This window comes from Monoraphidium neglectum, assembly GCF_000611645.1.
Source record: "Monoraphidium neglectum strain SAG 48.87 unplaced genomic scaffold scaffold00167, whole genome shotgun sequence".
In the NCBI taxonomy this organism is placed as follows: Eukaryota; Viridiplantae; Chlorophyta; class Chlorophyceae; order Sphaeropleales; family Selenastraceae; genus Monoraphidium; species Monoraphidium neglectum.
In genome coordinates, this window is record NW_014013461.1 from 6629 (window position 1) to 28625 (window position 21997).

The 21997-nt window shown below is 64.4% G+C and overlaps 5 protein-coding genes across 5 annotated transcripts in view; all 5 read right to left on the reverse strand.

Annotated features, from left to right (window-relative positions):
• Nucleotides 1-4880, reverse strand: part of MNEG_1625 (Eukaryotic translation initiation factor 4E-1) — a gene marked incomplete at both ends in the record, with an annotated part of 6497 nt that extends 1617 nt beyond the window's left edge. The window contains 9 exons of the mRNA XM_014049892.1: nucleotides 31-135; nucleotides 561-702; nucleotides 1221-1402; nucleotides 1702-1828; nucleotides 3251-3285; nucleotides 3528-3599; nucleotides 3978-4103; nucleotides 4395-4575; nucleotides 4690-4880. Coding sequence (XP_013905346.1) covers nucleotides 31-135; nucleotides 561-702; nucleotides 1221-1402; nucleotides 1702-1828; nucleotides 3251-3285; nucleotides 3528-3599; nucleotides 3978-4103; nucleotides 4395-4575; nucleotides 4690-4880 — 1161 coding nt within the window. The remainder of the gene's footprint in view (nucleotides 1-30; nucleotides 136-560; nucleotides 703-1220; nucleotides 1403-1701; nucleotides 1829-3250; nucleotides 3286-3527; nucleotides 3600-3977; nucleotides 4104-4394; nucleotides 4576-4689) is intronic.
• Nucleotides 4881-5753: 873 nt separating this feature from the next.
• MNEG_1626 (hypothetical protein) lies at nucleotides 5754-6904 on the reverse strand (the record flags this gene model as incomplete). The annotated part of the gene is made up of 2 exons (XM_014049893.1): nucleotides 5754-6021; nucleotides 6801-6904. 2 exons carry the CDS (start codon nucleotides 6902-6904, stop codon nucleotides 5754-5756), a joined length of 372 nt encoding a protein of 123 aa, XP_013905347.1.
• Nucleotides 6905-7072: 168 nt separating this feature from the next.
• MNEG_1627 (Peflin) lies at nucleotides 7073-10887 on the reverse strand (the record flags this gene model as incomplete). Its single annotated transcript, XM_014049894.1, has 9 exons — nucleotides 7073-7159; nucleotides 7380-7481; nucleotides 7785-7841; nucleotides 9464-9604; nucleotides 9826-9897; nucleotides 10105-10180; nucleotides 10344-10411; nucleotides 10616-10714; nucleotides 10867-10887. The coding sequence occupies 9 exons, from the start codon at nucleotides 10885-10887 to the stop codon at nucleotides 7073-7075; spliced, it is 723 nt and encodes a 240-aa protein (XP_013905348.1).
• Nucleotides 10888-11375: 488 nt separating this feature from the next.
• MNEG_1628 (hypothetical protein) lies at nucleotides 11376-14982 on the reverse strand (the record flags this gene model as incomplete). The annotated part of the gene is made up of 4 exons (XM_014049895.1): nucleotides 11376-12872; nucleotides 13144-13848; nucleotides 14059-14507; nucleotides 14934-14982. 4 exons carry the CDS (start codon nucleotides 14980-14982, stop codon nucleotides 11376-11378), a joined length of 2700 nt encoding a protein of 899 aa, XP_013905349.1.
• A 754-nt stretch (nucleotides 14983-15736) lies between these two features.
• On the reverse strand, nucleotides 15737-21768 carry MNEG_1629 (putative Radial spoke head 1; the record flags this gene model as incomplete). The annotated part of the gene is made up of 16 exons (XM_014049896.1): nucleotides 15737-15906; nucleotides 16066-16188; nucleotides 16336-16534; nucleotides 16823-17006; nucleotides 17211-17271; nucleotides 17478-17739; nucleotides 17970-18113; nucleotides 18335-18392; nucleotides 18580-18716; nucleotides 18950-19228; nucleotides 19398-19628; nucleotides 19818-20030; nucleotides 20267-20371; nucleotides 20568-20687; nucleotides 20898-21046; nucleotides 21717-21768. 16 exons carry the CDS (start codon nucleotides 21766-21768, stop codon nucleotides 15737-15739), a joined length of 2487 nt encoding a protein of 828 aa, XP_013905350.1.
• Between the last annotated feature and the right edge of the window lie 229 nt (nucleotides 21769-21997).

Genomic DNA, 21997 nt, shown 5'->3' on the forward strand with positions numbered 1-21997 from the left:
GCGTATGCGGGTGCGGCCCGCGGGGAAGACTTCGAGGGTGTTGCCGAGGAAGCGCGTCTTGGGGGCGCTGACGATGTCGTAGGTCCAGCGGGCGGCCTCGGCGTGCGCCGCGCCGACGGGGGGGTGGTGGCTGACCTGTCGGTGCGGTTTCGAGGGTTTGGGGTTATGGAGGTTGTATTGATCGCTGGATGGATGGATGGATTTGAGGGTCAACATGGCTGGTGGCCGAACACGTGCTGCTCGTTGGCGGGGGCAATTGCAATGGACCGGGGGAGGGGGGGGGAGCACAACATGAAGTGGGCCCAAGGGGCTCCCGCCCGCTGCCCCAACGCCAAACGACGCCATCAGGCATGGCTGCTGCTCCAGGCCCAACCGCGCCGCCCGCGCACACTTCATGCAGCTGCCCCTGCTGGGCCACTGCGTTACGAAGGCCTCCCTTTCCAACTCGGGCCCCCACGGCGCCGCTGGAAAGGCATACACGGGCCCCGCACCGACTGCGGCCCGCCTCCCCTGCAGTCTGGGCCCTGCAGCGGCGCTGCAGCGTGGCTGGAAAGGCCCACCTGCTCGGCGAAGAACCGCGCGTCCTTGTTTGGCCCAAGGCCCTCCAGCTCGTAGGTCTCCCCCAGCAGCGGGTTGAAGGGCTTCCACGCGCGCTCGCACGCGCCAAACGGCGTCATCAGGAACGCCGCGACGAGCGCGATCCTGCGGGGCGGGCGGCGCGGGCGGTGGTGAGGTTTTCGGAGGCGGCTCGAGGGGCGTGGCTGCCGCGTCTCACAGGGCCGGGCTCGGGGAGGGTGCGTGAGGATGCGTGGATGATGGTGGGCGGTGCTTGATCGCTGCATAGATAGCCCCAGGCTGTGGACAGGGACATGCCGTTTCGACGGCCGCTCGGACCGGCCTAGTCAGCCCCGACCCTGCTGCACCGCAATGCGCGGCACTTGCCCTCTATTCAGCTACAACCGTACAATTTTGGCAACAGGGCAGGGTAAACCCTTCCCGATGATGCCCGGCCGCTTGTCTACCCATAGCAATCGCACGTGCCCATGCACTCACACACACACACACACACACACACACGCACACTCCCACACACTCTCTCTCTCTCTCTTGCTCGTCCCCCCCTCTCTCTCTCTTTCACACACACACACACACACGTTCATCCCCAACCCCACTTAGCTGGCCCCAACCCCACTCAGCTGGCCCCCACCGCCCCCCCTCACCTCTCAACGGGATTCTGCGCCGCCGCCGCCGCGTCCAGCAGCCCCGCGTACTCCATCATCTCGGCCATCTTCTGCAGCATGGACGTCGGCTCCATGATGAACACGGGGACGCTCAGCAGGCTCAGCACGTCCGCGCCCATGTACTGCCGAATCTTTGACAGGTCAAAGGCCTTGCTCTTGGCCTGTGGGGGTGGGAGTGGGCGAGCATGGGGCTCGAGGTGGGCGTGGCCGCGGGACATGAGGTATGGGCTGCATGGGCTGTAGTGGAGGAGGGGTCGGAGGTGACGCGCTAACGTGATACCAGGCAGGCACGTCGGCATCGGGACCCTGCGCCCCGCTGCGAGTTACGCAGCGGTCAGTGAGTGCCGCTCTGCGCAAACCGAAAGGTGCAGGTCTGTCCACGAAGCTGCGCCACTGCGATCGTAGAGCCCTTGACACCCAACCATCCAACGGCCAATGCTCGGCCGTAGTTCCCTGGCACCTCTTGCAATGCCTTCTCATCTTGGGGCGGCCCGTCCAGCACCACCGCGGCTGGGCCCTTGGCACCGGCGCGCTTCTCCAGAGTGCACTGCACCTCGGCGCGGGTGTCAGGGGTGACATCCTCAGCCCTGCGCGCGTCGGCAGGAGCATGGGTGTTTCAGCTAGGTCAGCCTCCAGAACAGCCATTGGTTGAGAGAGGTGGCTTTGCGCCATTGACCTCCGCTGGACTCTGAATCACCGACGTAGTACGTGTCGGCGACAGGTGTGGCATGACTGACGGCACCGCAAGCTGTCGCTAGGCAGTCCTTGCCGCTCCGGGCGACCCAGGCTGGACTTGACCGTTTGAAAAGTGCACTGCGATCGGCTACCGCGTGCACACCCACAAAACGAGCTACCGGAGCCTTGGCCGTCGCCAAACGTTAGCCTGGCGATGATCGTCGCACCTGCTGGCCGCCTGAGCCAAAGCCTCGTCGTGAACTCGATGTCCCAGGCTCCGAAGTTGCTCTACTATGCCATTTGTCATACTGATTGAGCCAGCTGGGTGCTGCAGATTGATAAATCAGTGCGGCCTGCGCCCTGAGGCTTGATTGGGTCGATTATTATATGGTGTTACGCATTGATTTGACTGCAATGATATAAAGCACGTTGTGGGGGTGGTACATTAGCTGAGATGTATGTCAACTATGAGCGCTGACCTCGCCGAACGTGCGGACAGCTGTTCCGCCCCATGTACAGTGATGTATACAACAAGCTTGAGGCAATGATGTTTTTTAAGGCAAGAGGGTCTAATTGGGCGAGCCACTGACCTGCCCCCCGTGCTGACCTGCTAGTGCTTTGAACCCGAGATGCTGACGAGCATGCAGGGGGCGCCCACGTACGGGCACTCAGTGTTCAGCAACATGCCTTATGCTTGGAATGCTGGGCAAACAATGTGGTCAAAGTCACATGTATCTCATCCAGGCACCCAACTGCAGGATTGCTGTTGTTTTTTGAAGTTTTATTGTGGCTGCTTCTCCAACCAACATCTTGCGAGGCGATGAGCAGCGGGATGAATGGGTCATTGTTACCCAAGTGGAGGCTAGAAAGGCGGCAGGATGCGCCCAGCATGTGGGTACCACGCTCCCCAGCTAGGGAGCGGGCAGGCAGCCAGGCGGGCGGGCGGGCAGGCACACACCGCAATCTCGGCCCGTCGTACTCATTTGCAATCCAAGCGGCGTGTGCTGCGGCTCGGCAACTTGCGCATGCAATTTGAGGGGTTGCCGCGGCGCGCGACAGCCGAACGGGCCGCTGCTGCTGGCAGTCGTATCAGCAGCGCCGGGACACAAACTATGGAACGCTACTGTTGCTGCCTGATGGAGGAATGACTTGCAGAGGTGCGTCGAGAGCCGTGTCGATCGGCCGGGGGCCAAGCCAAAGCAGCTCGCTGCTTTTCAAGACGGCAGGGCGGATTAGTGCTGCGCCGGTGGCTGCAAGCGTGTCCAGCGCCTTCCGGCGCGACGGCGCCCTCCCCTCCTCGCGCTCATCTGGGTGCTCACGATCAGACAGAGTACCTGTCGCGCGCCTTGCCCTGCTGCAGCTTGTCGGCCTGCGCGTCGAGGGGGGGGGGTGGTGTGAGGACAAAGCGGGGCGTGTGTGACCAGGAGCGCTCGCACGTGCCCAAACGCCTGGCGATCGTCACTGCCTGCTGCACCGTCGCTGACCACAGCGTGCAGCCAGCTCGGCCAGTCAAAACCCAGTTAACCTGCTGTAGCGACCCACATCATGCAAGGACCCGGGAACGGGCAACCAGTGGCACAGGTGCGCAAGCCTACGGCGCGTGTGACTCACAAACACGGAGAAGCCGATCTTGGTGTTGTCCGACATGTCAATGAGAGACTTGAGCTGCTTCCCGACGCTAATCTGTGGCCCGAACAACGCGAGAGCGCAGCAGCGCAACTTCAAGAATGACGCCCACAACAAGCGTGATGTGCAGGGCGTTACGTCTGTGCGCCCCGCATGCTGGACAACCATCCCTGTGGTCTGCCTGGCCTGGCCACCCTTCCAGGCGGGACGTTTGACGCGCCATCAATGCGGTGATCGGAGTGCCGCACGCTGCTGCCCCACCCCTGCCAGCGCTTGCAACCAGCAACCACTGCAATAATGCATCGACCCTGGTGAAACCAGTGGCAATTTGCTGCACACCAGCGCATGCATCCCAGTGCTGGTACCTTGAACATGTGCTAGACACAGGCATGCACCAGCACCAGCTCTGCTTAAACTGCTATTGCAACCCCGCACCTGCAGCGCCTCGTTGGCCGCCGTCTTGGTCCACATCTCAATGCGGTTCTTGCCGTTACGGATGTTGACCGTAACACCGCAGACCTCATCGCCCTCCTCAAACTGCTCGCCGATGCACGCCAGCACCTGGATGGCACAGCAGATGCGGGGGCGAAACAACTAGGTTGTCACTGGTTGTCGGCTGCAGTTACCCGAGTCAAGTCGAAATGTCAAGTTTGCTAGTGCTCTGGCTTCAAGCATGTCTATAGTATGGTACTAGAGGCTGAACATATACCTGAGAAAGCAGCAGCGGTAGCGGCAGCGACAGCAGCAGTGGCCGCAGCAGCATGCACATGGGAAGCGCACACGGGCGCCACAGCAGCAGGAGCAGCGCAATCATACAAGAGCGCGTAGGCGGATCCGCAACACCCTGCGCACCACATGCAGCCACCAGGCATCCAGCAGCTGGTTGGCGTTTGGTGTGCGCGGCACGGTCGCTGTCCAGCAGCCGCCGTTTGTGTTCTTGGGGTCCTCCCACTTGGGCTGGATCCCGTCCTTGAACAGGTAGTAGGTGGCACTGGGCTGCAGCTGGCTGGGCGCCTTGATGTTGTTGTACAAGCTGCGAGGCAGGGTAGAGCACGGAGGGCCCCGGTCGGCCAACTGTGGCGATCCGGAGGCACGGGCGGCCCCACTACGGTACGGCCTCCTCAGGAGCTATAGCGGCCGCACTCACCACCAAAAGTCCTCCACTGTGTCGAAAGAGTACACAGGCCGCAGCCCCTGCCCGAATTTGTTCATGCTCTGCTTTTGCGATGGGTTGTCGAACCAGAGCGTCCACCGGGTCTCAAGGGGATGCCGCCGCGAAAGGTCTAGCTCATCACCCCCCTGCTGCGGCGCCTCCTGCTGCGGCGTGTCCTCGGCCATCGCAATGTGATCTGTGTGACTGCCGGCTGCGGTGATTTGTGTGTATCGACAGTAATTTATCAGCGTGGTTTGCACGTGTGCGCGCGGGGCGAGGTGAGCGATCTTCTGCCTGTCAGGCCATTTGGCATTCCTGCGGGCGGACCGTATTGTTTATTCCGGCACTCAACTGTACAACTGACAACCTTTTGTAGGCTGGCACAAAATTCAATCAGGCCGACAGTTGAAGACTGGGACTCGCGCGCACAACCCTGGGAGCCGATGCTGAGCTCTGGTCACCTCTTCCGACGACGGCGCCGGTGGTTTCGGGGTGCTGATGCTGCAAATTGGAGAATCACGCCGGACAGCGAAGCTTCGGAGAGTGGCCAAGCATGTCCCTGGAAATTTGATTGCCAGCTGCCCTGGCAGGGCCGCTGACATGATGACAACGCGGTTGGACCCATTGCTGCTCATCCAGGCCGGGAACATGGTTCAATTACCCCATGCATGCTATCATGATGCATTGCAAAGCAGGCGGCGGTTCACAACACACATGCACCTAGCGACAACAGCTGCACAGTCAAATGCCCAGCTTCATGGCGAGGTCCCCGCTCATATGGTGGTGCTGCTGCTGGGGGTCGTGCTGCTGGTGCTGGTGCTGGTGCTGCTGCTGCTGCTGGTGTTGTGGGGGGTGCTGTTGCTGGTGGTTTTGCGGGGGCTGCTGCTGGTGCTGCACGTGGTGGTGGTCGTGCAGGTGCTGCTGATGCGCGCCATGCGCCGCCCCGTGCGCATCGGCGCCGCCGCTGTGCGCAGCGTGTGCGCTGTCTGCCGCGTGCCCGGGATGGCCGTGCTCGTCCACAAAGCCGGGGTAGTCCGCATAGAAGTGCTGAGGGTTGATCAAATCATCCAGGTGCTCTGGCTGGCCCGGAATTGGCGGCTGCGTAACGTGCGCGCCGCCAGCTGCTGCAGGATGCTCGGCTGCAGCATGCCCAGCGGCGGCATGCCCAGCCGCGGGGTGCCCAGCGGCGGGGTGTCCAGCGGCGGGGTGCCCAGCGGCGGGGTGCCCAGCGGCGGGGTGCCCAGCGGCGGGGTGCCCAGCGGCGGGGTGCCCAGCGGCGGCATGCCCTGCGGCGGGATGCCCAGCCGCTGCATGCGCTGCGGCGTCCTGGTGGTGTGCAGGCACCGACGACGCCGGCGTCGGGGTGGGATGGGCATGCTGTGACGGGCCATGCCCATGGTCTGGAATCGGCATTGCCACCGGGGTGTGCACATGGTGCACCGTTTCCGTGTGGACGGGCGCGTGGTTTTGCTGCTGCTGGTGCTGCTGCCCCTGATGGTGCTGCTGGTGCGTGTCCTGGTGGTGATGCGCCTGCTGCTGTGCTGGCGCGGCATGCGGCTGGTGCTGCTGGTGCTGCTGCTGTTGCTGCTGCTGGTTATGCTGCGCATGAGGATCAGATGGCCCGGTGTGCTGATGCACAGGCGGCTGCTGGTGCTGGTGCTGGTGCTGCTGCTGCTGCTGCTGCACAGGAGGCTGCTGATGTACAGGAGGCTGTTGCACGGGGGGGTGCTGTGCTGGAGGTGGTTGCTGCGGCTGCTGCTGGTGGTGCTGTGGAGGCTGCTGCTGCTGCTGCTGGTGCTGCTGCGGCTGCTGGTGCGGATGGTGGTCGTGGTGGTGGTGCACCGTCTTGTTGGGGGCGTGCTCCATATGCTTGGGCTTGTGGTGGTCGTGGTGGGGGACTGCTGCGGCGCCCTTCGCCTTGACAAGCTCGTCGCGCAAGCTGCGGGCAGGTGGGGAGAGGACGCAAGGGACATAGGCTACGAAGCACATCAATTTACCGTTGCATTGACCATTCAGTACCACCAATTGTCCTAACGTTCTCCCCTAAAAGACGCCGAACCTGGACACACCCACTGGTCAGCTGCCCCTGGTGCGTCAGCACCCACCTTTGGATCTCCGTCTGCATATCCTGTTCCATTGCCTCCCAGTCGGATTGCAGCTCCATCCACGTTTCCTCGCGCTCATTTGCTGCCTGGTTCTCGTCATCCATTGTCTGTTCAAGCTGATGCACCCTGCATTTGTTATGGTGGTGGTAGAGTGACGCAGCTGGGTGGTCGGGTGAGGGGTCTGTATCACAGGCTCGGCCCGTGCCCTGTAAGGAGGGCAGGGCAATGCTGCACATCACAGGCCGTGCTGCATCAATTGCGAGCATTGGTGCTCACTGCTCCTCAGAGTCCTCCAGCCTGTGGCGCGCATCCTCTAGGTCGTGCTCCAGCGCAGCCAGCTGCGTCCGCAGGTGGTCCACCTGTGATAACAAGGAGACAGGGCACGCGTCCAGAATCGTATCATGCCCCATGCGTTTCGCTCCACAAAGCCCTGCAAGTCTCACATAAGCAGCACAGCCGTTGCGGCCTGCTCGCCCGTGCCCAATGGCAGCTTGCGCGGTGCCGATGGGGCCTACGCGCGCCCCCTCGACCCATGTGCTCCTCCTCGGCGAGCCCAGCGCGCAGGCTGGCAGCGCCCACCTCGCCCTGTCGGGCCCGCAGATCCTGCTGCAGCTGCGCGGCCTCGCCGGAGGATCCGTGGCGCTCCGCGTCCAGCATGGCCTCGGCGTGGAGGCGCGCGTTCTGAGGGGGCGGGGGAGGGCGCAGATGGGTGACAAATGCGGTGTGGGTGCTGCGGCGGTCAGCGCTGCGCCAGCGCATGGGCGCCGCCAGTGTTGGGCTTTGAGGTTATGATCTCAAGGAACCCAGTTATCAAGAGGGTCGACGTGTTTGTCCCCTCCCCCGAATGTTGTGGCGACCTCCTCTGTCTGCGCTGCTGGGGTGAGCTCTGGCCAGTGCTCGGACATCCTGCCACCCTGTCCCTCACTCCCTCTGCAACATGGGACCATGCGACGGCCCTCGCACGGTTTACCCGCCGCAGCTCACCTTCTCATTGACCAGGTGCTGCTCCATGAGATTGACATGGTGCGCCAGCTCAGTCAGCTGCGATCGCGCCGCCATCAAGGACCAACCCAGCGCAGAGCACGCTATGAGGAGGAGCGCCCCGGTTGTCCAGACCACAATGCCGCCACCGGCACTCCGCTTCGTCCTAGGAGTCGTGTAGGATCCATAACCAAACTGTTCAGCACCACCGCCGTAGGATGGCAGCCCGCGCGATCGCACGGTGCCGCCCAACATCGAGCAGCGGTGTCAGAATGCTGCAAGCTACCGCGAACACGACGATCGAGAGTGCAATGCCTTGGCAGGGCGAGTTCACTCTGAATGGAAGACCAAAATCAGAATCAGAATCAGATCACCGCGTGTGGTATGCCAAGGACTTGCTGAACCTCAGCACGATCAATTGGGTTGACTGAGGGCACCGCAGCTGGATTGTGCCGTTGGCCCAGCAGGTAGCTTCTCATTCTCGAAGCTGCCGACGGGGTGGTTAGCTCCCAACGAGATGTGCTGGCTCTGCTATCACCGCAGTCAGGATGTCAAATTTTTGAGGGTTCCGCTCGTGTTTCATGGCTGCTGGGCCCATAGGCACAGAGCCCCATGTGGCCTACCATTGAGCAATTTGTTGGCAACCGACTTGTTACTGTGCATGCATCGTACGTAGTCTGCCGGGCGATGCTCACAGTCTTGTGTGTGGGCGTGGATGTTACATAGAATTTGCACATTGGCTGCTGACCCACATGCAGGGGTGTGTGGGACATGCACAATGAAGGAAGGAATCGTGGCCCAAAAGCTGATTTCTGCCCAGCAACTGCGCAAATGGGGTCCTTGCAGCAGGCCAGCATTTCAGCGGGTGTGCGCCGCACAGTACACAAACTGTGATTGTTGAAGCAGCAGTGGGGGTTTCATCTGTTTGATTGGTGGGTGGGTCAGATTGTGCACAACGCTCGCATCACCTCGCCCATCTCCTGTCTGCAACGTGCCCACGTATTCAACCACCTCTGAAGTTGCTTGCCCACGCTCTGGCACACAAAAATCAATTGGCAAAAGCATCGCATTCATCACATCTGCCCCTCACCCGCGACAGCCCGGCTTGCCCCTCCCCTCCCATGGTGGCCGTGGCCCCATCATGCAGCCCAAGCAAGTGTCACAACAACATGCTGCAGCGACCCCCCCACCTGGCTGAAGTTGACTGTGATGTTTCCTACAAGGTGCATGCATGCAAAGTTATGTGAGATTGTGCGTGATCATGGTTGTTTGTGTTGTGCCCACGTGCGTGCGGGCGTGCAAGCGTGTGTGGGTGTGTGCGCGAGCGCGCATGTGTGTGTGTGTTGTGTGTGTGTGTGTGTGTGTGTGTGTGTGTGTGTGTGTGTGTGTGTGTGTGTGCGCGTGTGTTGTCTGCGTGCCCATGATCGTACAAGGTACTGTTTTGTAGTATTGTATGCGTCTATGTGTGTAGGTTCGTATGTGTGATTAGGACTGTGAGCTTGCATGTACATAAGTATGCGTACCATACGTGCGTGTGCACGAGCTTGCATGCGCACATTCCAGCTGATGCATTTCACAAAGCGCAAGCCTGGCGACGGCCTGCTGGTACGTGCAGGCCGCAGCACGTACAGGTTTTCACGGCAAATTTGCATCATCAACATGGCGGTCCTGAAGCACCCCACCAGGCCGCGAACGAGGCTGCGCTGCACACCTGTCCGATGTGGGTCAAACGCAGCAAACGTGCGGGTCCCTGTCTGCAGGAAGAGGCAGGCACGGATGTACTCGTCCAGGGAGAGCTGCTTGTTGTTGTCGGGGTCATACCTCTGTGTGCGTGTGCGCGAGTGTGTGTGACAGCAGGCGTGGCAGCTCAAGAGTCTTGGTGCCAGGTGCTGTGGGTCCAAGGAGTGGGGCTGCAGAACACAGGGTAGTTCAAAATGCAGGAGAAGGCCGATTGATTAGACAAGCCGAGCCCTGGCCTTGGCGTCCCGGCGCGCGCGAATGGGCGAGCGGGTGTGCCGCTCGCATCCTTTTCGACGCATCTCACGTCGATGAGCGCCGCCACCGCTGGCGGGTCCAGGTTGAACCCCGCCTGGCGCAGCGCCGCATTGACCTCATCCTGGGAGGGGGGAAGGGTTGGGCGCGTGCGCGCGAGCAAACGGGTCAACATGCGCGTATGTGTGTGTGCACGGGGTTGAGGAAGCGTAGAGGCACACGGGGCAATCCACTATTGGTTTCGCCCGCCCCCGCGCCACGAGCTCTCTGTGCACAGTCTGGTGGCAGCGTTGCAGGCCGCCGTGAGTGGTGCCTGATGCGTGCACCCTACCGTGGACAGGCGCCCGCTGCGGTCCCGATCAAAGGCCTGGAAGCTGTTCTGGACGTTGACAAGGAAGTTGTGCAGCCTGCAAGGCTCGTAGGAGCGGATCAGCGCCCTCATTATGATGTGCGCTGGACAAATGAGGTGTTCCGTGGGTGGTGAGAGCACGTGGGCATCTGCAGGCAGGAACCATGGTGGTGCTGCTGCGGGCTCTGCAAGCGTCGCCGCCGGCGCAGCACCCCGCCCACCGCTGGAACTCGTCGTAGCCCAGGTTCCGCGTGCTGTTCTGGTCAAAGGCGCGCACCATGCCGTCGACCTGCAGGGTGGCAGGGCGTGTTGCTCAAAGAGAGCGTCGGAGGCTCGTCGGCAGCAACTTTCCATAGTCGGCCCTTGCAAGGATCATGCAGGGTTTTGCTTGACACAGAGTTTCTTGAAAAAGGTGCGTGAAGTAAGCCGAAAGATCAATTGGCTGATTCCTCGCTCCTTCGCCGCGCCCGTTCGCCGCGCTTCGCGCACCCACATCTGTGAGGTCAAAGTTCAGGTTCCCCAGGGCCAGAGCCCGCTGCAGCTCCCTTGCATCGAGGTGGCCGCTGCCGTCCACGTCAATGCTGTTGAACCACTGCGGCGCGAGGAGGCAGGCGACCACTCTGGACGTGGTGCATGGGGCCGTGGTGCATCAAGCAGCGCAGGTGGGCGGTTGGCGCTCACATGCATGCGCTGTGCGCTATATTCACGTGGATGGATAAAACAGCTTAAATATACCTATCACACCTGTCTAAGCTGGTCCCCCATCAGGCCCGCACGCAGCTGAGGTGGACTTGATCGAGGAGATCACGGGTTGGACTTGATACAGGAGTGAGATGCAGTGGCACAAAAAGTAATGAATTTACGGTAACGGGGGCAATGATGTACGGCCCGACTCTGCACATTCTCCCTGAACATTCACACCCACTAGCCAGAGCCTGCGTGGCACTGATCAATGTGGCCAGGGGCTGCAGGCCGCACGTGGGTTTGGGCAAACAGCAGTGTGCGTCAGCAGTCTGAGAACATGTAAGCTGCTGTATCACATGGTTGTAGCCATGAGCTGACACGTCGGCTCATCTGCAAGCACTGTGGCGGTCAACGCTTGACTCAGTGTCAACCCAGGCTGCAAACGTTGGTGTCACGTGTTGTCAACATGGATGAATTACACTGATGTTTTTCAAAAGGCATGCGCAGTTGCACCAATATGCAAGTGCTTGTAGAACAGGTGTGCGCCAGCACTAGTACATCGACCCGCGTCACCGCGCCAGGCGCCCGGCGAGCGCCTCCCACGCAGCCATCGGGACGTCGTCGGCGCGCCCGCCCTCCCGGGCCCTGGCCGCCAGGCGCGCCTCCAGGAGCGCCCGCACGAGCGGCTCCGGCAGGGCGACGTGCGTCCACCCGGCGATGCCAGCCGCCGCGCTGTCAAGCAGGGAGGGCTCCGGCAGGGCAGCCGGCGCCGGCCATGGGTGCCCGTGCTGCTGCCGCGCCGCCTGAAGCTGCAGCTGCTCCTCCTGAGCGCACGGCACCACCATCGCGCCCACCATCGCCTCCACCCAACCCTGCTCCGGTGCAGCCCCCAGCGCCGCGAGCACCGCGATGGCAGCGGCCGCGTTGCGCGGCGCAGGGACGCAGCGGTCATTGCCGTCGCGGCCGTCCAGCGCGTCGAGCGCGACCCGCAGCCACGCGGCGTCGGGCGCGACGCCCAGCCGCCGCACGCCCGCCAGCAGACCGACCACGTCCGCGGCGCTCGCGCCCGCGCCCGCGCCCGCGCCGGCCAGCGCGCGAGCGCCCGCGCGCAGCACCAGCTCCCGCGCGTCGTCCGCCGCCGCCGCCGCCGCCGCCAATGACGACGACGCTGGGTCTCGGCCGGACTCCGAAAGACCTGCGACGCCCGCCGGTCGCCACCCGGCCCGCGCCAGCGCCGAAAGCAGTGCCCCCTGCTCCCGCGCGCTTGAGCGCGGCAGGACTACCAGGGCGCGCGCCCCGAGCTCGCGCAGCACGCGCGGCGGAGGCCGGCGGCCGAGCGCGGCGGCGCCGAACAGCACCCCGGCGAGCTCCCTGGCCCCAAAGCCGTGCGCCGCCGGCCGCAGGCAGTACCAGAGGGTGTCCCACCAGGTGTCGCCCGGGCAGTACCCCAGCGCGCCAAGCGCGCGCAGCACGCACGCAAAGCCGGCCGGCGGCAGCAGGTGCAGCTCGAGCTGGAGCCGCGCGAGCGCCTGCCGCATGAACGCCTCACTGGGCGGGTGCCGCAGCGCCGCGAGCGCCCACAGCAGCTGGCAGGCGCCCGGCGGCTGAAGAGATGCCAGGTCAGCGCGCACCGCGGCGAGCGCTGCGCCAGACCACGCCGCGGGCGGCGCGGCGGCGCCGGCGGCGGGGCCCAGGCGCGCGGTCGCCCACAGCAGCACCGCGGCGGCCTGCGCGCCGTAGCCAGGGAGGTCGGGGCCGGTCGCCGCCCAGAAGGTGCGCAGCCAAGCGCCGCTGGGGCCCTGGGGCAGCACGGCCGCAGCCCAGGCAATTTGGGCGGCGTCACGCTCGTCGATCAGAGGCGGCGCGCTGCCGCCTGGAGGCGCCAGATGCGCCCGCTGCCCCGCGGGCCCCTCGTCCAGAGCGAGTGCCGCCTGCTGCTGCCGCCGCTGCCGCTCCGCCGCGGCTGCGGCCAGGGCGGCGCCGGTGCTGCTCCATGTAATGCTGGCCCAAGAGGCGCTCGGCTGCATGCCCAGCGCCGCCAGCGCCCACAGGATATTGGCGTGTTGCTGTTTGTTTGAGGGCCGGGGAAAAGGAGGTGCAAAGACCAGTGGGGTGAACGCAGCGACGCACAAGCGGGGTGAAACAGGCTTTCCCGCTGCAGTGGCAAGAAAGACAGCGCATCTGACGTGCTGGCCGCCCACCGGCAGTCATTGACCCCACTCATTGCAATTAGGCATTGATATGACGTGGCTGCCATGCAGCAAGGCAGCCGCACACTCTGTGGCGCCCAGGTCGACCCAGCCGAGCGCGAACGCCACGCGCGCGCCCCTGGCGCACCCGAAGCGTGGTGCGTGCCGTTTTCACGTTGCTGCCCTCCAGCACCAGCAGCAGCCGCCCCACCCAACGCTTGTGCATCTCCGCGCCGCCATGCTGCTGGTGTTGTGCCGGCGGGCTGTCGCTAGCACCTGCCCGTGCCGCGGGCGGGTCCTCGCTCTGCACACGTGACTCCTGACGCCGCTCATGATCCTGATCCAGATGCTGCTGCTGTTGCTGATGCTGCTCCCGCCGCCCGAGCCGCCCGAGCGCCCAAACCGTGTTGGACACGTCGTGCGGACAGAACAGCGGCAGCTGCCCCTGCACCGCCCGCAGGAGCCCGTCCACCCAGTCTGCGGGCGCCGCCACGCCCAGAGCCGCTGCGGCCCACAGGACCTGCGCCGCGTCGCGCGGCGCGAACGCCGGCGCCTTGGCGAGCGCCGCCGCGCGCGCCTGGCGCCACCAGCCGTCGCTCGGCGGGAGGCCCAGCGCCGCCAGCGCCCACAGCACCATCGACAGCTCCTGCGGCTTGAACGCCCACAGGCGGCGGCGCGAGGCCGTCTCGAACGCGGCCATCCAGCCGGCCGGCGGCCGCCGCCGCAGCCGGCCGAGGCCCCACAGTGCCATGGCCAGCTCCTGCGGCGTGTGCTGCCCGAGCTTCGCGGCCGACGCGCCCCAGTAGAGATCCCAGCAGGCTGGCGACGGATCGTGGCGCAGCGAGCCCCACGCCTGCGGCGCGGCAGGGCGAGGTTCAAGGGGACGGTCGGGCAAGTCGAGCTAGGTGCTAGGGGGATCGGGGGTGGGTGGGGCGTGCTATTTGACTTGAGCGGCAGGTGACACAGCAGCGAGCTGTCACGGTCACCAAGCTGCATGCGAAGCTGCTCAGTGCGTGAGGCAATCAGCACCGCCACCGCCACAGGCTACATGCAAAACGCTCACCCAGGCTATTGTGGCCAGCTGCTGGGGCTCCGGCGCCGCGACCTGCTGCACCCCGCCCGCCCGCTCCTGCTGCAGGCGTTGCAGCGCCGCCGGTGCCGCCGCCTGCGCCCCGCGGGCGACGAGCGGGTCAGCTGGCGCTACGGCCGTGGCGTGACGAGGCGCGGCAAGCAGGCGGGCGGCGACGGCCTCCAGGTCTGACAGGAAGTCCAATAGGTGGGGGTCCTGCCGCTGCTCGCTGCCGTCTGGCACCAGCCGCGCGAGCCGCGCGAGCGCCGCGCTCACGTGGATGGCGTTGAGGCCGCCGCGCGCCGCGCCGTCGCGCGCGGCGCGCCGCAGCGCGCGCCAGGAGGGCGCCGCGACGAGCCGTGCCGTCAGCAGCCGCGCGTCGCGCTCGCCGGCCGCTGCTGCTGCTGCTGCGGCTGCTGCTGCTGCTGCTGCTGCTGCTGCTCCTGCAGGTGCAGCGTCGCCGGCGCCGCTTGGGCCACTGGGACCGCTGGGGCAGGGCTGGCTGCAGGGTTGCGCGGACGCCTGAATTCCTGCTGCTGCGCTGCCCTGCATAGCAGCAATTTGCGCCCGCCCGAGCAGCTGCCGCCGGCTGCCTGGCAGCGCGGAGCCCCCCCACACAAGGTGAGGAGGCAGGGGCGGCTCGTTCGGCGCTGCGCTGGGAGCGCCCCAGACGCCCCACCCGGCCTCGCCCGTCGCGTCTTCATGACTCTCCTGCTGCCAGCACTCTCGCTCATCCTGCTGCTGATGCCGGTCTACAAGCTGGCGCTGCTGCTTCAAATGGTATTGGTGCTGCCGCCGGTTCCGACGCTCTGACAGCAGCTGGACAGTGGCGCGCCCGGGGGAGGCGACCGCGGTGCACAGTGCCCCACCAGGCGCACGGCCCTTGAGCCCGCGCATGGCCCCCGGGCGCTGGTTCATCGGCCCAGCTAGTGGGAGGAGGGCAGTAGGCGGTACTGAATGAGGGGCCGGTAGCTAGAGCGCAACGGCTGCGTCGCCGCCAGTCGGCCCCGCTGCAGCGGTGAGACGGCCGCAGCTGCGCAAACGGCAACACGGCAGGCGGAAAACTTTGCTGGCATGCCACCTTTATGTTGTAGCGGTGCTTACTACGTCAAAGGACGCACTACTGATGTCTAGTCCTCGTCCACATCGCCATCCAACACTCCCGCCGCTCCTGTCAAGCACAGCAAAGTCACCAAGTTGTCTACTATGATGACACCTGCGCTTCTACAGTAAGTGTGCGGGTTGCGGCGAGCCTTTGTTTCCCTTCAGAGTGGGCAAAGAAAGCCACAAGTCACGACAGCTTAGATCCGCCGCTATAATCATTACACGGACGTTTTTGGGATACTTTCAACACGAGTGTATCGTATGTGTCGGCCTTGGTGCGCTGTGAGGGCTGGTGTATGTTGTACCGTCGGCGGCCCCAGTGCTTGTTCCTGGTGCTGACCACGTCACTGTCAGCGCGAGATCCTGGCATTGCTGGCCAATAGCAGCGATCGCAAGTAATGAGCAGACTTTACATGTCCTCTTGCCTGGCAGCAGCACATGCTCTCAACATGCGCCACTCGCTCGCTGTGTGTACGGTAGTCAGTTTGGCGCACCCCCCGCCACAAAAGCAGCCTGCACTGGTGACACGGCAACCTGCGGCCCCCAGCCAGCCGGCTCTTGTACGAGGTTAGCACACCACTGCCGGTGGGAAGGCCAAGTCTGGCGCACTGCAGGGCAGCACCTCTGCAGACTGGAAGGTCAGGCCCTCGTACTTTGGAAACGCGGGCAGCTGCGGCTGCCCATCGCCGTCCGCTGCCGCCGCCTCCTCACCCTCCGCCTCCGCCTCGGTCCCTGAGCCTGGGACATTGCAAGGACCAGAGCGTCGTGGGTGTATCACCTTCAGCAGTGCGTTGCGGAGGTGAAAGATGTTCGTGCAAGCCTGCTCGCACCGCGACCATAACCCCCAGGGGAGGCTCAAACTTGTTGGCGGCGCCCCCTGGCCCCAGCCACGCTCACCTGCAGGGATGGAGTATGCCCCCAGGCAGCGCAAGGTGGGACCGTACTCCGCGACGAGGTGGCCCGTGGCGGCCGGCGGCAGGTCGGCGCTGCGGAAGGCGGCCAGCTGGAAGCTGCAGGGGCCTGGACAGCGAGGCAAAGGAAGACCAGCGGCGTATTGAAAGGCCAGGAGCCAGCCACTGCATCTCGCATCCCACCAACAATGGCACTTTCCCCTATGATGCGCTCGATTTTGAATTCACAACCGGTGGCGACCGGTTTGGACCGCACCTGCAGGCACACTCTTGACGAAGCGCCCCTCAAAATGGTAGTTGGGCTGGTCATACCGCCCCTCGCCCTTGAGCGCCCCCCGCTCCCAGCCGCCCGCCAGGCAGCCGCCCGCCGTGTCCCAAAACGCGCCCTGGCCGTGCTTCTTGCCGGCCTTCCAGGCGCCAGTGTAGAAGCTGCCGTCCGGGTAATGGTAGCTGCCCTGCAGTTGCGAGGCGCGTGCCAGACGTTGTGCGCGAGCAGCAAGGCGTGTCGCCCCCACCGCGTGCAGCGAGGTGCTCTTGCACAGCCCGCTGCCTGTAGCAGCCGTCCGTCTCAGCCCTGCCGCACCAACTACGTGCCCCCGCTGCGGTGTGGCCTTTGCACCCCCCTTTACACAGACATACACACACACACACACACACACACACACACACACACACACACACACACCACGCACGCACACACGCACGCACGCACGCACCCATGCACGCAACCACCGCGGACGCACCTGACCCTCAAAGCGGTCAGCTGCCCACTCGCCGTCGTACCAGCCGCCATCAGGCATCACCATGAGGCCGCGGCCCTCGCGCTTGCCGCCGCAGTAGGCCCCGAGATAGGCGGCTCCGCTGGCGAAGACGTAGAGGCCGTGGCCGCCCTTGGCGTCGGACGAGTAGCCGCCAAAGTAGGTGTCCCTGGATCAGGGTGGGGGCCTCATATGTGAGTGTGCGTCTGTTCACGCGTTCGTGACTTGCGCTTGTGCAAATGACGACTCAAAGGTGCAGTGACTCACCTGGTTGGTGAATGTGTTTCATGAGCCGTATGTACTAGGCACAGCACTCGGTCAACTGGCCGATGCAAGGCCCAGCACCCGTATCCGTCCTTAGCCCAAAGCGCACCCGTTGGCAAAGAAGGCTTTGGCGACTGTATCATGGCGCAGACCCTCAGTGTTCACACCTCCTGCAGGTTCGAAACGCATTGCGTGGCGTGTTTTCATCAGGCCCGCACCGCTGGCTACAGCAAGTGAGTCCGCCATCCTGACATAGCTTGTAAGTCCTCGTGACCAACCATGCACACATGCACCGCAAGCCTTGCTTCCAACGTCTCCTCCCACCAGCGCTCCTGCCAGCATGCGCGCACTATTCTCATCCCCCACCTTCACCCACCCTCATAGCCCAGCGCGTTGGCCACCAGAGTCTCATCTGCCTGCTCGCCCCCCGCGGCCGCGACCACTGCGCGCGCCCGCCACTCGCCGCGCCGCAGCCGCAGCCGCTGCACGCGCGCGCCCCGCGCGCAGACGCCGCCCGGCGCCGCTTCGGCCTCTGCTATGATGTCATCGTCCTCGTCAGCGCCGCCAACCTCGTCCTCGTCCTCCTCGACGCCCTCCTCCTCGGCCTTGGTCTTGGCTGCAACCGCAGCAGTAACCAGCTGTGTGCAGGGGTTGTGTTCGCTTAGGCAAGAGGTGGTGTTTCCATGCGAGGTATGAGCAACATCAGGCGTGTCACGCAGCAGAATTTTCAATTGGCTGGCAAGCTTTTGCCAGAAGGGAGCGCAGGCACAGACGAAGTCCATTGCACTGCAACAGCAGCACAAATTGTCCAGGATCAGCCGACCTCCCAGGCAGCCGTGGGGTCCGCCTGCCGTCAAAAGGCGCTCACCTGCTTGCGGGCTGCAAGGACAGCCAGCAGCGCGTCCTTGGCGCCGCCGGATGCCGCCAACGCGCTGGTGTCTTGTGCGCCAGACGCGGCCCAGGTTGCAAACGCGCCGCCGGCCAGCTCGCGGTACAGCTTAAGCATGACGACCTGTAGTAATCAAGTTGAGTCATAAGTGAGCGGCATGTGTGAGTTGGCACTCGACGGGGAGTCGTCGGCGAGCTTCAAGTGAGTTGACCACATCGAGCGTGTGAGATGGAGGGTGTGCGGGCTGGATTGTGGGGCGCCGAAGCGCAATCCCCATGAACTGGTTGCACGTGATACCGAAGGACCCTGCGGCTGCACAATGCGGCGGCGCCCGCGCCCTGCACCTGCGTTAGGTTGCCGTCCGCACCCTCCGCACTGTTCAGCCTGCAGTGCAGCAGCACCCTGCAGCGGTGCAGTGCAAGCCGGAGCGGTCACAGGACCATCAGCCTGAGCTTTTGGCGACGCTACACCCTGATCCTGAAGACACCGTAAGCAGTGCCACGGGAAACGCCAACCGCAACACTTGTGTGTAGCAGTCGCTTACGTCAACCCGCTGAGCCCCGGTGCACGCTGCGCCCAACCGACGCACCTCTCCTTGCCTCCCCCCGGCAGCATCAGGCGCGCCTGCAGGCTGGCGACGCGCTTGAGGCCGCCGCCGCCAAAGTTGCTGACCGTGAGCATCAGGGTGCGGGCCGCTTTGGGGAGCTCGGCCAGCGTGACGGTCACCTAGGCCAGGGGTTGGTGCACCGAGGCCTGGTGAGCTGGTGTGCACAGCAGCAGCAAGTGCTGAAGTCCACATTCCTTGTGTTGTCGAGCTGCCATGGACCGACCAATCCCATGCCTGCGCCGACGTCGACTGTCCGATTCAGCTGCCCCTGATCCTCGGCATTGCCCTCTAAAACCCCTGGCGACAATCCCTGATGCCGCTGACCCACAGAGCAACCCCCGGCCGCCCCCACCTTGTGCTTCCTCGGGAACGCCTCGGGGTAGTGCGGCTTCCGCAGCGCCGCCGCGCGCCGCTCCGCCTCCTCCTCCGCCCGCTTTGCCTCGGCCGCCGCCCTGCGCGCCTCGGCCGCCTCCTCATCCTCCTCCTCCCCCTCGCCGCCCTGGCCCTCCTCGTCGCCGCCCTCTTCTTGATGCTCTGCAGCCGCCGCCTCCTCGAGGAGCTCCTCGGGGTCCGCCACCGCCAGGCCCTCGGCCTCGGGGCTCTCGGCCGACACCGCCAGCAGCTCCTGCCCCTGCGGTTCCCAATTTGAGCAGGGCCAGCAGGGCACCGTGCCGCAGCGTTAGGGTGCAAGGGTGCGGCAGGGGTGACAACAGAGGGCTTCAAAACAAAAGGGTTTGGCGCCTCGCCTCCTCCTTCACCCAGCTCAGCGCTAAGGCCCCAATCCCACCAAAATGTCGCACCTTAACGTCAAATGCGGCTAGAGAAAACTCGAGCTCGGGGTCCTCCTCCTCCTCCCCCTCCTCCCCGTCATCGCCGCTGCCAGCCTTGCGCGGCGGGTGCAGAGCCCAGCCGAGCTCCAGCACCAGCTTGTCGGGCAGCTGCGCGGCAGCTGCTGGGGCTGGCGGCGCGCCCGTGGCAGCTGGTGCGGCGTTTGCGTCCGCGGGTGCTGCAGCCGTGTCTGACGCCTGGGCCTGCAGTAAGGGCCGCACGGGAGCCTCCCCAAGGTTTGGCAATGCAGGGTGCCACACACCTTGCACCCTCGTGCGGCGACGGCGTTGATGACAGTGCTCAGCCCGCCCATAACAACAGGCAGTCACGAACCAGTTGCGGCCGACCAGCACAGCCCCATCCCGCCGCAAAGCGTGACCCACACACTGCACCTGAAGCACCAGCTCCTCGAGGCTGCGATCCGCGCCCCGCCTGCTGAAAACCATCGGCGCCAGCGCCTCCCCCACTGGCCGAGCGGCCGCAGCCTCGGCGGCGCTGAGGAACGGCCAGCGCCGCAGGCCGCGCTCCAGGTCTGGCAGCAGCACGCCCCAGCCGTCGGCAGGAAAGGTGGAGCAGTCGAAGCTCAGGGTCCAGCCAGAGGGTGTCTGCGGGGCAGAAATGGTGGCAGCCGAGGGGTCGCCGCCAATCCCAGGGGTGGTGCCGGTGAAACACGATGAGGCTTCAAGAGACCCCGGCAGGTCAGCAACCCGGCTGCACTCAATGCCAGAGGCATGTGTGTTCCTGTGGTCCCATATGTCCAAGCGGCAAGCCTGCTGTAGGCGATTTGCATCGCGGTCAAAAGCATCGTGCATGACCGCTCCTGCCGTCCTGCGCGACGCACCGAGTACACGGCGCATATCAGCATGGATTGGTGGCCGTTGCTGAGCGGCCCCGTGCCCGGCTTGGCTGGTGTCATCACAAATGGCGCCAGGTCAACATCCAACACCTAAGGGTGGTGGCAACCACATGATGGCATGTGGAGTTGATGTGTGTGGCAAGCATCATTGGGCGACCAGCAGAGACACATGCGCGGGGCGTCATCAAAGGAGGGCGCACCCAAATGCAGGGTGCGCCAAGCCCATGTCAATTGGCACGCGTGGCACGGGTCGAGCGTGGCAGGCCCAGCCTGCATGCCAACGAACCTTGGCCTCCTCAGCGGCGCCTTTCTCTTTGGCGGTCGCCACGAAGCGCAGCTGCTTGGGGCAGGCCAGGTCGCTGCGTCTCAGGGGCGAAGCGGGCGCCGAGACCACCAGCAGCATGACCTGCGTGGGCGCGCGCATGGCTTTGGCATGGGCGCGGCACATGGTTTGCAGTATGCGCATGCCCATGCGCATGTGCAAGGCCCTCGCTCTTGTCTGGCTGCCGTTGGGTGAACTTGTGACAAGCAATACACAGGATAAAGATATGGGCCTGTACCAGAGGTGGCCAGGGGCTCCTGCATCCAAGCACGCCTGGGGCAAAATCACGGGCACCTCGCACTGGGGAGCGAAGTCAAAGGGCGCCATGACAAGGGCCTCGTCGACGCCGCGCCCGCGCTGCTGGTCCGACACAAGGCGCAGCGCGCCGCCGAGCGCGGCGCGCCGGTCGGGATGCGCGGCATCCAGCAGCTTGCCATCGCGGTCTGCGCAGCGGTTGCAGTGCGATTTTCACACTTGCATCACCGCCCTACATGCATGCGTGCTGTCACGTCTGCGCGATCGGCCACAGAGGGGTCATGTGAACTGCGACGCAGTGTGTGCGCTCATGTGTGCGCAGTGGCGCACCAAAGCAAACCGCAGCAAGCTCCAGCGAGACCCCGACTTCATCTTGAGCGGTAGCATAGCTCACGCCAAAGCTGCGATGGATACAATTTTAATTAGCCGGGATGATATGCGGCAGATTCGATGGATCCGCAAGACCGGAACTCGGGCGTCACCAACTGCACCTGAGGCGTTTGGCCTTGAATGGGAGTACCACAGGGGCCCCTGGCATCGCCATGGCGACCCTGTGTGAGCAGTCAGATCGCGGTCAACGTGCAATGTGCCACAAAGCGACTGGGAAACGCGTTGTGTGAAAGAAATTGTGATTAAAGTTTTCATTTGAACGAATCTTCCGTGTCCACTGAGACGTGCCGGCCGTGGGCGCTTGAATGGCATGGGTGTGATGTTTGAATGTGTGTGTGCGCGCTCAGGCTGCACACTGGCAGGCACGAGCACACTGCTGACCTGCGGTGCCACTGCTGACAACAATACAATTCTGCATCCCGCCATTGCACCCCCGACATCGCTTTACCCCAAACCCCAACCGCCCACCACCCGAGAATAGGCCAGAGAGGAAGGCGCTGGAAAAGAAGGCAAAGCGCATTCCATGGCTCAACGTATCAGCATTGTAATCAGGGGCGTTGTTGAAAAGCAACTTGTCACTCCAAGGCTTCTAACAGGAACACAGCAGCTGTCGTGCACACGTGGGGGCCGGTGTGCAGCTGGTGCCCGACGCAGGCAGGCAGGCAGGCAGGCAGGCAGGCAGGCAGGCAGGCAGGCAGGCAGGCAGGCAGGCAGGCAGGCAGGCAGGCAGGCAGGCAGGCAGGCAGGCA